Source organism: Sminthopsis crassicaudata, chromosome 4 (assembly GCF_048593235.1).
Source record: "Sminthopsis crassicaudata isolate SCR6 chromosome 4, ASM4859323v1, whole genome shotgun sequence".
Lineage (NCBI taxonomy): Eukaryota > Metazoa > Chordata > Mammalia > Dasyuromorphia > Dasyuridae > Sminthopsis > Sminthopsis crassicaudata.
In genome coordinates, this window is record NC_133620.1 from 146,448,611 (window position 1) to 146,465,289 (window position 16,679).

Below are 16,679 nucleotides of genomic sequence, written 5' to 3' on the forward strand. Positions count from 1 at the left end.
GTGCTTAGTATGGTCCTTCTCAATTACCTTATGTTTAACTACTTCCTTATTGATTTGTAGTTAGCCTTTTTTAGATTTGTTCTCTATATACCTATATGTATATAGGTTATTGCCCCTATTAGAAAATAAACTCGTTTTAAGTAGTAATTATTTCATTCATTTTATTTGTATCTCCAGTAATTAGAACAAGGTATTCTAAGATAAAGTAGGTGTTAAATGGTTAATTGATTTTATGATAACTCAGTTAAATAGACTTAGAATAGAATGAATGAATGACCATACCCAAAATGCTGCCATTAATTCATCAAGGTGATCCAGTTGAAACATCTCTAGCAGAGCATACTGCAAATTTGTTTTTGTCTCTTACCAGACAACACTTTTGTCAATTATATTGACAAAGCATAGGTGGCATGTTCAAATTTCTAGATGAGGTAAAATTCAGAGGGATAGCTTACTTATTTAAAAAAAAAAAAGTCAGAGCCTAAAAATATTTCAATAGATTGGAGGATTAGACCAATATAAGAAAATATTTAATGGGGACAAATGTAAAGTACTATATTTGGTTTTAAAAAAAGTAACAACTGCAAAAATATAGAATGAGAGAAGCACAACTATATAACACATATGAAAAGCTTTAATTGTACTTTCATTTATAATTTTAAAAATGAATTGTTCTCTCTCAGATTTGAATGTTAAAGTAGAAAGAAAGGATCAGGAAATTCCAAAAATCTGTTTTCCATAAGTCCCTACTAACCAACAAATATTATTTCTGAGAGCTCCTGAGAGAACTACAAGATATGCCATTTTCAAGAAGTATCACAATTATTTTACTATTTTCAAATTATGGTGATTTTAAATACTATATATTTAATTTATCTTTACTTACCTAAATCAGGCTTCAGTTCTGTAGGTAAGCTTAACTTTCTTGACATCTTGGCTGTAAAATAAAATGTGACTTTAAACTTAAAAATGATATATAATGTATACACATACACACACACATATAAAATATACTTTTTAAATTAGTCAAGGTTAATTCTTTTTACTAAATCTAAATGTCATAATCAGTAGTCCTTTCCTCGGTAAGCATATTGTTTTATAAGTTAATAACATATTTCTTATTTGTATGTGAAAAACAGTATTTTAGAACCTATATGCATATCTAATAAACAGTATTAACATGAAGATTGGTACAATTATAAATTTCTTGATAACATAGAAATATTGCTTGTTGCTGGTAAAGTTACATTTTTAGAATTATCAGATCTCACTTATGAGATTTTTAGAAGTTAACCTATTTAATTGTTCATTTTTACTAACATTGCTTACACTGCTTCCAGTTAGGCAACTAGAAATTATTTTAACCATTACTTTCTAATTTCTCTTTAAACATCATATGAAGGTTATTTTTTCCCTTCAGTCTTTTTAATTTTATTTTCCTTCCCAATTACATATTTTTAAAAAATTCTGTAAGCATTTGTTTTGTTTTTTGTTTGTTTTTAATTGTGAGTTCCAAATTTTATCCTTTCCCTCCCTACTCCCTGAGATAGTAAGCAATCAGATGTGGGTTATATATGTGTAATCATGTAAAACATTTACAGAAAGGCTTTAATTTTAAAAAATGGTAGTTTTACTCAGATTGGTACTTTATCTCGGTATGGATGGAATCAAGGGAGGAAAAGGAAAGTAATACTTGTGAAATTTTCAGTTTCTCTCAAATCTTCATAATGTGCCCTTATTTATATTTGAAGTGAATTCCCAGAATACATGATACTCTCATTTTGATGTATATATATGACAACATCCCAAAGCCAGATTAAAGCCTTTTAATGAGTCACCATTTGAGATGATCCATGCTTTTCTAATGCCATTTTCAGAGAATAAATTAAGAAAAACTAACATTTATTTAGCACTTTACAACTTGTAAAAGCTTTTATCCATTATCTAACTGGAATCTCATGAGTACTATGAATGTTGGACACAACAGGTATCATCTCTATCATACACTGATAAGGAAAATGAGACTCAGATTGATTAAGTATGTTGCCAATGGCCACATAACTAGTAAGGTAGATTTTGAAACCAGCTCTTCTCTTAAGTCCCAACTCCTATTCTCTATCCACTATGCATTACTATCTTTCAAGTGGAAAGTGAGATTAGACTCCAGACTTTCTATATCTATTTAGAAGAAATTGAAGCAGATCAGTGCTATTTTTGGAAAGAACTGTTAGGAAAATTTCAACCATTCATGATTCTGTTCTATAAGAAAAAAGTTGTGTGTGTGTGTGTGTGTGTGATATATACACATACACACATATAAATTTCCTGTTTTATATAACAAATATTCAAATACTTGAAGATGGCCATGATTACCTAGTAGACTAATCATGCCCCATTCCTTTACAAGACCCTTAAATTGAAAATTCCCTTGCTATTCTGTTACCTTCAGGATACACTCCAACTTGTCTAAGTACTTCATAATATCTGATCCTCATAAGAAAACTCAGTGTTGCAGATATAGCTTGACCAAATAACAAAATAAATAAATAACAAAATAAAACAAAACAAAAAAACCAAAAAGCAAAAGTATCATCTATCTTATTTTGGACCCAATGACAAACTTAATAAAGTGTAACACTAGTTTGTTTGTTTTGTGTGTGTGTGTGTGTGTGTGTGTGTGTGTGTGTGTGTGTGTGTGTGTGTATGTATGTGTGTGTACAAAGCAGGTGGGAAGGAACAAAATTCAGTTTGTTAACCAAACCTATTTTTGCCATTATTCAGGAGCTAAAATATAAGACATGGAGAAAAAACAAGAATCACCAAAAAACAAAACTAACAAAAAAAATTGGCCAATGGAATTAAGCTAATGATATTTAAATGTACAACTTATGGACACTGAATAAATGTTCATTTTATACTAGTACAGAACTATCCCAAAACATTTAAAAATAATGGTTCTTTACCTACCCTGCTTTCATACATACAAAATACATACAAAATGCCTGAATTACATGAATCAATTAAAAAAAATTAAGCACTTCCTATGTGCCAAACGATATACTAGGAACTGATGAAGATAGTCCTCACTCTTAAAGGGCACATACTGTTATTGAGGAAGACAATGCCACATAAAAGAATTTAGCTAATAAGAAAGAGAAAATAAACATAAGGAATAAAGTAGAGAAAAGATTCTAGGTTACTTTCAGTAAATGATGGTAAATGGGGAGAGGGTCATTGGAGGTGGAGGAACATTATCAAGGTAAAAGTTATTCTAATTCTCAGTTTACTTTAAAAAAGTAAACAACAGGGGCAGCTAAGTGGCATAATGGATAAAGCATCAGCTCTCGAGTCAGGAGGACCTGAGTTTAAATCTGGCCTCAAGCGCTTGATATTTACTAGCTGAGTGACCCTAGGCAAGTCACTTAACCCCAACTGCCACCACCACCCCAAAAAGTAAACAATACAAATACAAATAACAATATAATTAATTTTAGCAATTTGATGTCAGGTCAATTTTCATATTCCAAAAACTAAAATTAAGTCTACATTATGTTAAAAAAAAATCTTTCCAGGGAAGTGAGAAGATAAAAAAGACATTTATTAGGCTTCCTTCTAGTTCATTGCTATAATCATAGAAAGTAAAGGAAAAGATCATAGAGGAGGCAAGGTACTTATACATTAAAACAAGTACAAAATACACCTCCCAACTCTTGTCTCTCCAGTTTCTTTAGGAAATATGAAGACAATTTCCTGGCTAAAATTAGAGACTTTGGCATTGGCTAGTTAAAGATTGAAAACAACCCCATAGCCTTTAAAAAGATAAACTAGTCAGCTTTGGAAGAAGTTGGGAGTAACTGAAGAATAATTAAGAATGTGGTACAGTTTGCAGCCATGCAGATTTGGGGAAAGAAGGGAGAAAGAGATTTTCTCATCTTCTTTATTTTCCCCTCCTATCAAGCATGGGATTTTGTGGAGGAATTAGGCCCACTAAGGGATACTGAATGTGTAGGAGGGAGTAAAAATACAAAGAGTAGCTAGTACCTTACAAGGAAGGTGACCATTGAAAACAAAAAGAGAGCTGACTATGAATTAAAGAGAGATCTAGATGTGTATAAACACAGGGAATCCAGCTGAGAAAGCCTTCCAAAAGATATGTTATATTGAGAAAGTAAAAGGAAAGGAACACTGACTTCACAATACTATTATCTTGTCTATTCATGTTCTCTATAAATATGCTATCAGTATATTTTAAATTTTTGCTCATTCTTTCCATGAAAATTTTGTAATTACTATTCTTATCATGTCATTTTAGTAACTGCCTTTGCTTTAAACTGTATCTATTAGATTAGTATTAAAGGTAAGCTTTAATAGAGGGACTTTTGACTTAGAGTTTTAGCAGTAAAGAGCTAAAGAGTCCTTCTTTGACGTGAGATAGTGGTTTCCCCTTTGGGACCAAACCTGCAATCATATGAATGATTAATTAGAGACAGGACAAAGTGTTACCTAAAATTATTATATATAATGTATAATGAGGTAGCACAAATAAATGTAAAAAAAGTCACAGTACTTGATATCAAATCCTGTTTCTGATGTTCATTATTTGTGTGACACTGGTCCTCTGTTTCCTCTCCCATAAAATGCGAAGAATAAATTAAATTGCCTCTGAAGTCCCTTCCAACTCTAGACTTAGGGCCTTATATTTAACTTTAAAGAGGTTAAATATAAATATCTATTTTAAAGCATTAATTATAAAATAAGTATTAATTTATTTTAAATAAATGAAAATATTAGTTGAAATTTAAGCAATTTTTCTTATTGAAAGAATTATGGCTCCAAATTCCCATCCAAATGAGAAATTTAATTTTTTTCATGTCACTGATTTCTACAATGTGAAAATCTATTTTTTTTTTACATTTATAAAACATTTTGAAAATGTATCCTGTTTTGTAGAATTTAAAAGTTCTTGTTTCCATTCGAAGTCCTTACTAGGAAAAAACATTTTGATATAATTGATGAGTTTTGGAAAGAAAGTCCATTATTTTAATTAATAATGTAAACATTTCATCTATATTAGTATCATTCATGCTGAAAAATGAAAACATAGACAAAAAAAATTCTGGGTAGATTTTCTAGATTTAAATTTTTTTATCAAAAATTATGAAATAAAAATCACTAAATCAAAGATTATTTAATGTTTGTTCCTATATTTATGTCTTCTTACTGAAATGTTACTTAAGAGAATTATTTATATAAACACCTATTCATTATGGTAGGTTAAAATGAATATATATCATATATACATACATTTCTTATATAGATATTGGGGGGGGCGTGCCATGTGCATGCGTGCGTGTATGTGTCTCTGCCTCTGTGCATGTGAATGAATATATGTGAGTATACATAGACATGTATTTCATATAATGGGAAAAACTAAAGAACAATACAAATCTCCAAAATATTTAAGTAATTTCAGGAACTCTGTTAAGTGCTTTACAATTACTTTGATTTTTCTCATAAATACCACAAGAGTTAAATGCTATCATTATCCCCATTTTACATATTAAGAAACCGGGGCAAAAGTAGGATAGAAATTAAGTGTCTTGCCCAGGGTTACACAGCTATTAAGTGTCTGGGATTGAATTTGAATTAAAATCTTTCCGATTCCGACCAGAGCTCTATCACCATACCACCTGGTTACTTAAAGGTCATCTAATATAACAAATAATATCCATTTGATTTATCTACCCAAGTTGATGCAAAACGGTTCCAGAAATCTCTTATGGCATAATATTTTACTTTAGTAAAATCCCACTTATAGCTTATGCTGTTCTACTTTTTAAAAATATGTTATATAAATCCATTATGTCAATTAGGTTTAAGTATATATTTAATACTCTTTTTCATTATCATAATCATTTGCAAGCTCAAATTTCTAAGATTATATTATAAAATCATAAATATAAAATCTAATTATGTATGGCTTTCTGAATTTTTCTGTTGTCTGATGAAGGATTTATTAAATATGCAACACTATTCTATTGTATTTCATTTATATACTGATTTATTCCCTTTATTATTTTCTCTAACCCATTAGTATAATACAATATTGTATAACTTTCACTGATACTAGGAATTTATTTTCTTTGAAAAATTTTGAGCAGTACTGAATTACAATAAAAGGAAAATTATTGAATAGAAGTAAGAACTTATAGAGAACTTAGCTTTAGTAGTAATGGAATACCAGGAAAAAAAGGCTGAAAGATCTTAGGGGAAACAAAGGATATCTAAGAGACAGCCCCATATTAGAATGTTGTCTTATGTTTACATATTGATTTATACTGTATAAAATACTTGCACATTAAATTGAATTTTTCCTTAAAATAGAAAGCAAATTTAATATCCAAGAGAGACATTATCATAATTCCCATTTTGTAAATGAAGACATCCATGCCAAGAAAAGTCAATCAATCTGCCCAAACTCATACAGCTTAAGTCTCAAGGACTCAATTAGACAGACTTCTTGCTGCCGGTTTAGAAATATAATTTGGGTATCAAAAATCAAAATGAAATTAGAAGAAAGTAGAAGGCAACACTTAAGATTCTAGCAACTTCAGCCTTTTCCCGTTTGATGATCTGCTGCTTTTTGAAATAGACAAGAAATAAAGTAATTTGACATATTTTCTTAAAGAAATGCAAACTAATCACAATAATGAAAAGGCAGAAAAAGTCCAAAACATGACCTTAGGCAGCCAACATGATCTTCAGAGGCACCAAAACATTAATTATGTAGACAGGTTTATACGCAACAATGTGAGGTATATGATGGGTTTTTTAGAGTTTTTTTTTGGGGGGGGTGAGGAGGAGCATTAGAAAGTAGGGGAAATGATTTAAAAAAAATAAGTCTACATAGAAGTCACACAGAAAACCAGGTAATCCAAATTACTCTGGGACCATGAATAAATGAAACTGGAAGGATAACAAACTGATAAAAGAGGAAAGAAATCAGACTAATGTTCTCTAAGGTCCTTTTCAGCTCTAAAATCCCGTGACACCATGAAACAGACATGCTTGCAGTGATACATTCTCATCAGTAAGAAACTGAGACTATGACAGCAGTACTAGATGTATAATGTCATGCAGCATTTGAAAAATATGAAGTTGTGAAGCAACTCTACATGATCAAAATTAAATAGATGAATCCATTCTGGAAATTATATAACTTTAAAGGAATTCAGTGACAGATGATCAAGATTTCTCAAAGAAAGGAAGATTTCAAAAGAAGTGAATAGATCATTTCAAAAAGAAGTGACCAAGAAGATATCAGCAACTATCATATGTCAGCTTTTTAATTTTAAATGATATTTATTAGAAGATATTATGTATGCAAGAGGTTCTTGATGAAAACATAAACAAGAAAAATTTTAGATTTTACTTTCTATAGCAGACAATACCATAACAATCAAATGATTGAGAGGTGCAGAGAATGTAAAATGGTACTGTATCTATTAACTTAATTTTTGAAAAAGCATTTGAATTAGAATCAGAGAATTTCAGAGTTTGATAGGACCTTAGAGATCTATCTCAACCCCATCATATTTCAGAAGAGGAAATTGAGACTCAGAGGTTAATTGTCTGACCCATTGTCATGGCTATTAAGTAGCTCACAGAGATTGAAAGGTGATCTTTGGACAATCTGTGCAGTGCCCTTCCCAAAACACATACTGATAAGAGTAAAATTCGAATCTCATATATATATATATATAATATATTTTTAGTGAAAGGGGAAAAATGAAGAGATTAAAACTGTTATTTACTTGAGTTGATTTTATTTGTTCTTTTTTTTTTTTTAAAACTAAACAAAAGAACAAGTTGTAGCTTAGATGAATAGATGAATTTTAGATAAAATGCAAGACAATGAAGTAGATAAACCCAAGGGTAAAAGATCAGTGGTTTTCAGATAATTTATGTGTAGGAGACTCATAGAACAAAATACAACATTAAGGTACTCCTCAAACAAGATGTCTCCTACATGTATTTTAAGGATAATATAGATTCCCAAATAGATGCAACCACAGAAATTTTGTTCAATGATTCACTGATTATCAATATTATACAAGGCATTAAAGAGGAAGATTTTTGCTCACCTAAGGTGTTAACCAGTGTCATAGAAGCTGTTCACAGAATTCAAAGAGAAGAGAGATGCCCTATTAATGACGAGGTTCTCCAAACACTATTTGTAGATGACACTGTGTAACTGCATTGAGCTCAGAACACCATACATGTTTCCTCAATGAAATCCATGGTCATGTGAAAGAGATTGATTTGACCAATTCACACTAGAAAAACAAAGTAGATGAAAAATGTGTATTTCCTAGATTACAATATGCACTTGGAGGGATAGCCCACTAGGTTAGTCTATTAGTATATATCATATATTGGGTAGGCACTGAACATGGATAAAGAGGTAGGCCTGTACTTGACTAGGAAATAATCAGTATGTATTTCATTTGAGAAACTGTAACATTTTGAATGCTCCTGAATGTTTGCTAATGTAAAAGTTCATCTTTAATGCCAATCATTTTTCTTTCAATGCTATGACTAAGTAATTGAAGACTACCATCTGAGAAGAAGTAAAATTTCATTAAATCCAAAGGACAATGGAAATATGAATGGGAAATACACGTCCACTGCAACATGTTATCAACAATGACTTATAAGTGAAATGGTGGAAAAAAGAATAGCATGTATGACTTAAAAAGAAAGTAGATTAGGTATGTGCTGAAAGAGAAGGATAACAGCTAGCACAAGTACTTCACTACTATCCTCTAAATAGTAAAGAAACCAGAAGAAAGCTATCTTATATGCTAAATAGAAAGTTTATGTGACATTTACAGGTAGACAAGAATTGCCCTAGATGAGTCAGCATGGAAAGACAATTCAAATATTAGGCTATATTGATACAGATGGAAAGACAAGACACTCCAGAGCTCTAAATTTGTTGAACATGTTTTATTTTTTCTAAAGGAAAATACATAAATAATCAAACAAAAATAATTTAAGACATTCAGTATATCAATAATCTTCAGATTTGCATTACCCTGTAAAAGAAAAAGAAACCTCATTAGGATACACATTACCTTAAATGATAAAAGAAAAATGTTGTTATATGTAAAATTTAAATCCTATCCATCCATATTTAAACTAAGATGAGTTAATAGTATATAATATTAAAGTTACCTTGCACAAAAATATTCCTGTCACATATACATGGATTGTTAATTAGTGTTGTTTAAGGCAGACTTGTATAATCCCATTTTAAACTTATCTTCAATAGCCAACTCTGCAGCAACAGATACCTTTATAAAAGACAAAACATTTTAAAATTATTTCATTTTAGCTTTATAGCATATGAAAAAAATGATTTAAAAATTTTATTACTCTATTAAATGCAACTAATACATACCTTTGTTGTTCAAGTAATAAAAAATCCCAAATGGATCACTATGGATTCCATTTTTAAACCTGCAAATTTAGAAAAATTTGAGGGTAGGGAACTGAGGGAAAGTAAAGTAAAAAGAGATTACATAAGAAAAAAATAAGATGTGTATAAAACATGAAGCATATCCAAGGTAGTATTGTAAAGTAGAGAAAAATCTTTGCACTAGACTGAGTTCAGGAGATCTGGATGCCACTTTTGAACTGATTTTAATGTGATGATGTCTCTTTTTTTTCATAAAATGAAAGGATTGGTTTTAGGTGCCCAAGTTGGCTTCCATATTTATGAATCTGTGTTTATTCGAATTAAAATAGATATAGGAGATCTTAAAATGCCAAATACTAAAACAAACAGTTAAAAAATGTGAAACTATCAAATATATGAGTTCACAATTGTGCTAATGATAAATCTTTTAAAAAATACTATATTTATTTATTATTATATTTATATTTTAAAAAATACAAATTTCTCTCAATAATCATCCTAAAGAGGAAATCAATCACAAGGAAAACATTTTTCCAAGTTGTCAAATTCTTCCTGTCTTATAAAATATTGATTAAATTATAGAATTTTAGACTTGAAAATCGTCTATTATTAATTACAATTCAGAATAATAATCCCTTTCAAAGCATCCCACACAAATAGTTATTCAGCTTCTGTTTTCCATGGAATAAGAGAATGAAGGAGAGTGGGAAGAAGAGTAAAAAGATGGTAAGAGAAAAAGAAGGCAGGAAAAAAAAGGAATAGAAGAAGGTACAAAGAAGTGAAGGAAGAAAAGAAGGTATGGAGAGAGGGAGTGAGTTAGGGAAGGAAAGTTTCTTTCAGTGGGACAAAATCACGTACTTTCTATCCATTAATTCTAGACATTCAGCAATATTAAGGTATTAATAATAATACCCTATATGTTGCCTTCAAGGTTTGAGTGCTTTTTCCTCCTTCTTAAAAGAAAAATAAAAGTAAGAAAAAAATAAAAAGAGGGAAAAAATGGTCAAGTGACTCACTCAGGTCTAGAATAAATAATAAAGTAAAGACTAAAACCCAGGTCTTAAACTTTTAGATTAGTCATCTCTTTCACAATGTCCTTAGTAAGACAGAATGTCTATTCCATCCATCTTCCTTATTAATAGTCAATTATTTAAAGACAATTCTCTCATCTTCTCTCAGTCTTCCTTTTCACCAATATTAAATACATGCATTTCCTTCAAGTGTTTCTTAAATGGCAACATTTCTAGGTCTCTAGCTATTCTGGTGGTCTTTCTAGATGATATGTAGGTTGTTAATGTCTCTTTAATTGTGTATCCAGAAAGAAACAGAATATTCTAACTATTGACAGTAGTAAAATTTTTAATGGAGCTATCTTCCCATAATCTAGACATTACTGTTCTATCAATACTGCTTAAAATGACATTAGGTTTAGTAGCCGTATCAAATCATTTATATTTTTGTGAATAACCAGAATTCTTACACATTCATCATATGCAATTGCAACTAATCTAGGTTTCCTTTTGATTGGACATTTCTTGAAATTAAATGTAAAGCTCCTTCAAATTTCATCTTGTTGTTTTGATATAGTGAGACAATTTTAAATCTTGATTTTGTCATCTCCTCTTTCCCAGTTTATGTCATTCACATATTTAACTAACATTTATTCAAGGTCTTCAAATCAGAGAAGGTTGGACTCATTGAAGCTCCTTTTTATATCTTGTTCTATGCTATTTATTCTTTGACAAATAAAAATGCTTCTTAAAACTTCCTTTTCTCCAAAAGCAATGTATAAAAATACAAAGTAGATCACTAAAAAATCTCTTCCTGGCCATTCTGTGGGATTTCTGCTTTATTGCTACTATCTATGAAGTGTTCTTGGAAAGTATAGTGTAAAGATCATTGAAAAGGTTCTTTGCTAATCATAGCAGAATAGATGATACCAAAGTAATAAAAGTGACAGAGTGGTAAAACATGGTAAGGATAATAATAAGATGGGTCTATATTCAAAGAATAAGGAGGAAAAGTTTTATCAAACCAAGGATTTGAAATTCCAGAATACAGGATGTGGTAGAAGGGAAGTCTATTTTAAGAGACAACTGGCCTAAAGTAATCTATTTATTTAGTGCTATACCAATCAGACTCCCAAAAAACTATTTTAATGACCTAGAAAAAATAACAACAAAATTCATATGGAAGAACAAAAGGTCGAGAATCTCAGGGAATGAAAAAAAAAATCAAAAGAAGGTGGCCTAGCTGTACCTGATCTAAAACTATATTATAAAGCAGCAGTCACCAAAACCATTTGGTATTGACTAAGAAATAGACTAGTTGATCAGTGGAATAGGTTAAGTTCACAGGACAAAATAGTGTAGAGATATAGCAATCTAGTGTTTGACAAAGCCTAAGATCCAACTTTTGGGATAAGAATTCATTATTTGACAAAAACTGCTGGGAAAACTGGAAATTAGTATGGCAGAAATTAGATATGGATCCACACTTAATACTATATACCAAGATAAGATCAAAATGGATCCATAATTTAGGCATAAAGAATGAGATCATAAATAGATTAGAGCAACATAGGATAGTTTACCTCTCAGACTTGTGGAGGAGGAAGGAATTTGTGACCAAAGGAGAACCAGAGATCACTATTGATCGCAAAATAGAAAATTTTGATTACATCAAATTAAAACACTTTTGTATAAACAAAACTAAAGCAAACAAGATTAAAAGGGAAGTAACAAATTGGGAAAACATTTTTACAGTTAAAGGTTCTGATAAAGGTCTCACTTCCAAAATATATAGAGAACTGACCCTAATTTATAAGAAATCAAACCATTCTCCAATTGATAAATGGTCAAAGGATATGAACAGACAATTTTCAGATGATGAAATTGAAACTGTTTCCACTCACATGAAAGAGTGTTCCAAATCACTATTGATCAGAGAAATGCAAATTAATACAACTCTGAGATACCACTACACACCTGTCAGATTGGCTAAGATGACAGGAAAAAATAATGATGAATATTGGAGGAGCTGTGGGAAAACTGACTCTGATACATTGTTGGTGTTTGTGAAATAATCCAACCATTCTGGAGAACAATCTGGAATTATGCCCAAAAAGTTATCAAACTGTGCATACCCTTTGATGAAGCAGGGCTACTACTGGACTTATGTCCCAAAGAAATATTAAAGAAGGGAAAGGGACCTGTATGTGCTAAAATGTTTGTGGCAGCCCTTTTTGTAGTGGCTAGAAACTGGAAAATGAATGGATGCCCATCAGTTGAAGAATGGTTAGGTAAATTATGGTATATGAATGTTATGGAATATTATTGTTCTGTAAGAAATGATCAGCAGGATGAATACAGAGAGGCTTGGAGAGGCATACATGAACTGATGCTGAGTGAAATGAGCAGAACCAGGAGATCATTATACACTTCAACAACAATACTGTATGAAGATGTATTCTGATGGAAGTGGCTATCTTCAACATAGAGAATTCAGTTCCAGTTGATCAATGATGGACAGAATCAGCTACACCCAGAGAAGCAACACTGGGAAATGAGTGTGAATTGTTTGCACTCTTGTCTTTCTTCCCAGGTTATTTTTATCTTCTGAATCCAATTCTTCCTGTGCAACAAGAAATTCGGTTCTGCACATATATATTGCATCTAGGATATACTATAACACATTTAACATGTATGGGATTGCCTGTCATTTAGGGAAGGGGGTGGAGGGAAGGAGGGGAAAATTCGGAACAGAAGTGAGTGCAAGGGATAATATTGTAAAAAATTACCCATGCATATGTACTGTCAAAAAATTATCATTATAAAATTAACAAGAAAAAAAAGAGAGACAATTGGGATCCAGATAAAAAGACATATTATGTCTTATCTTCATTTTCTAATAATAGCATTAATAGCAACATTGGAAAATAATCATTTCCTGCCAGAACTTATTTTAGGGAAATTAAGAACATTGGTCCAATTGATATTTCTGATGATTCTAGAAATTATGCTTTATCCTCAGCTACTGCCAAATAGGCATCTTTATTTGGCAAAATCAAGTGCTATTTCCATGGCATACTTTGTGAACTTTGTACTTGATCTCTAAATTAAAAAACTCTCAAACTGACAAGAACTCATTTGCTGAGTAAAAAGATTGAAACCATTTTTAATCTCTTAACATTATTTCAAATAACATATAATCAAAATAACATATCTGTATATTGTCTTTCATTAATAATTAAGCTACCAAAATAATCTAATTTCCCCAAAGTGCATTTCCTAAGCTATATGTCAAATAGATTATTACTGAGGAAGATTACTATACATGTTACACAACAGAACAAGGAAAAAAAGTTGTACTATAGATTTTCTGTATACAATTTTAATGGTTTAATAAATATTATTGATTTACTAACAAACCACCAATGTCACAGAAAGATTAAAATACATTTTTGCAATACCATTAAAGAAAAGCTCCTTTTCCAAAAGAAACCACAGACTTTCCCCCTTTTTGCATCCCAATAATATTTACCCACAGGACCATAACAGGGTTCAATTTATGTTTGTTTGCAACATGAATTAAATTTCAAATGAATTATGAAAATTTCATATAGGCATTTTTAGGGCTTACACTTGAGTTTAAAAAAATTTTTTTTTGATAGCAATTGTTCAGAAATTAGCCCCAGTTTTTTTGGTGTGGAAAAACAAAAATTTGGTAAGAAGATAATTTATTTCTTCTCCAGAATTGGAAGACTTTCAAATTTATGGACTATGAAAATAAAGCTGCAGCAAATAGATATATGTCATAGCTATAAAATTTCCTTTGGACCAAAAGGTTCTAGAGACAAAATTACTGATTCCAAAAACTGAAAATTACTGCCCTTAAAAATTATTGCCTTAGTGACCTTAAAAAAAAATAGGTAAATAACTGAAAGAAAAAAATGAACATAAGAACAGCTAAAAATTTTTTTTGAAAACATGCTGCTTACTGAATAAACTGAACCCTGCTATATTTTTAAACATTATCAAAAACAGAAAAATTCGCACTAAATTAAAGAAAAAGCTGCATTCCACATGTAATTGATTTTTTTGATAATTATAAGCCCAATGAGTTTAGAAGTAATCCAAAAGATTATTATTTATCACAAAGAATAATAAATTAATACAGAAAGAATGTAATGAATGCCATTTGATAATTTTTTAAAGTGGGGTTAGCATTGTGTGTATAGCAAGGCACTGGATTAGGAACAAAAAAGAGAATTTTCTATTTCCTACCGATATCATTGGCTACCATCTTGGAAAATTTTCTGCTTTTGGTCTTCACTGGAAATAACATTTTGAAATAAAATGTCAAAATCTATTCAAAGAAAATTAAATGAAGCATAAATAAAATAAAGAAATGCTTTAAATAACATACTATACCCTTTTCTATAAAATTAGTCACTTTTTGTTCATCATCAGAATTGTTTGGTGATGTAGAACCTACATAAATGAAGACAATGAAATGAACATGCAGAATGGTAATCATTCATAAATACTGAAGTTTTACCAAAGGCAGATTTATAATAAAGGAAGGAAAAAAAAAAAACAACCAAAATAATCTCTAAATTATAACAGTATGATTTGCAGAAAGTAGAACTTTTATTTAGTTAGTATTGCAATAGTTCTAGAATTATTATTACAATAATAATAATCAGAACTAAATCTTAAACCAAGATTCAATTCAATCCAAGCATTTAATAGGCTTTTAATACATAAAGCACTGTATTAATGGTCGGAGAAGCAAAGAAAAAAGTCATAGTATCTGAACTCATAGCTCATAATTTACTGGGAGTAGAAAATATGTATACATATAATCAAAATTAAATTCTATATTAAAATAGCTACTAAATAGTTGCAGCAGGGGGAAGGAGACAAAAAAAAAAGTATAGGGGAGAATTGCTAGGAGAAGCTTTAGGATGTGAAACTTGTGCTAAATCTTAAAGGTAGTTTAAAAAAATTCCTAAAAGTAGAGGTAGGAAAAAAAAAAAGAGTATTCCAAATATGTAAGAAAGTCTTTACAAAGCAAAGAAGCAGAAATAAAACTTTGTGCCTCAAGAATACCAGTTTAATAAATTCATGGATGATGGTGAGAAGAAAAACTAGGCAGTCTTTAGGTAGCTACTCAGAAATTTCAACTGGCCAATCAGTGAACAAGCATTTAGAAATGAATTTCTGTACCAGTGTGATAGGTCCATGATCAGAAAGGTGTGGATTCAAGAGCTATTTAAGAGGCAGGATCAATAAGATTTGGTAACTGATCAGATATGGGAACTGAGGAAGAGTGAGTTGTTGGAACGGCTCAGAAGCTTCAAGACTTATTGACAAATAAGTATGGTGTTTGCACGTGTTATAGAAATCTCTATTTAGAGTTCTGTATTAAAATAAAATATAATTAAAATATAATTCCTTTGTCTTTTTAGGAAAATCTATAAAAATGGGATAAAATATAGAAAACTCAATGAAACAAAAATAATTATTTGATCAAATTATATTTCCAATTTATAGTTATCTTCAAAATTTTCAGAATTTAAGAATTTTCTGATGTAGTAAATGCTTGAATTTATTCTAATAAATGAAGTGATGCTCCTAAATTCTATTATTGCTAATAACTACTAGAGAAATTATCTAGACAATTTTATTTTCCTGATTTTCCATTTTCACTTTACTGTTTTAAAATTTTCTTTCCCCCATCTTCACCAAGGCTTCTCTTTTATATAAAACTGTTACTAAAAATAACTCCTCTCTTGTACATTCACACATAACAAATATACATTTTAACTATAAACACAAGAAAATATTTCACTTCTTTTTTATTCAAATAAAAGTATATGCAAATGAAATTGTAGAATTAAATCAATTAATTCAAAGAAAATTGTTTTTATTTATGATTACACTACAGATAAAAAATACTATCTGGGTAGCATATGTTCCCTGACTTTTCTGCTATTTTTCCTCTTTTTAAAATTACCTTATTCACTGAGTATTAATAAATATAATCATCTTTATGCTGGGAAAATTATAATTTTCAAAATAGAATCTTAACTTTAGGTCACTGTGGTTTTGAGATTATTATATAACAAAAACACACTTTAAAACCTCATTTTTAAAAAAGGACAAAAATCAACATCCTGGAAGATATATATTTT

General features: G+C 30.2%; 1 protein-coding gene across 5 annotated transcripts in view; it reads right to left on the minus strand.

The window, feature by feature from the left end:
- Positions 1-16,679, minus strand: part of STXBP5 (syntaxin binding protein 5) — a 193,261-nt gene that overhangs the window by 21,481 nt on the left and 155,101 nt on the right. For 3 of the 5 annotated variants that reach the window (XM_074309604.1, XM_074309602.1, XM_074309601.1), the window contains exon 20: positions 887-937. In XM_074309604.1, coding sequence (XP_074165705.1) covers positions 887-937 — 51 coding nt within the window. Of the gene's footprint in view, positions 1-886; positions 938-14,766; positions 14,815-14,913; positions 14,974-16,679 lie in introns of all 5 variants that reach the window. The other 2 variants (XM_074309600.1, XM_074309599.1) reach the window with 1 other exon arrangement.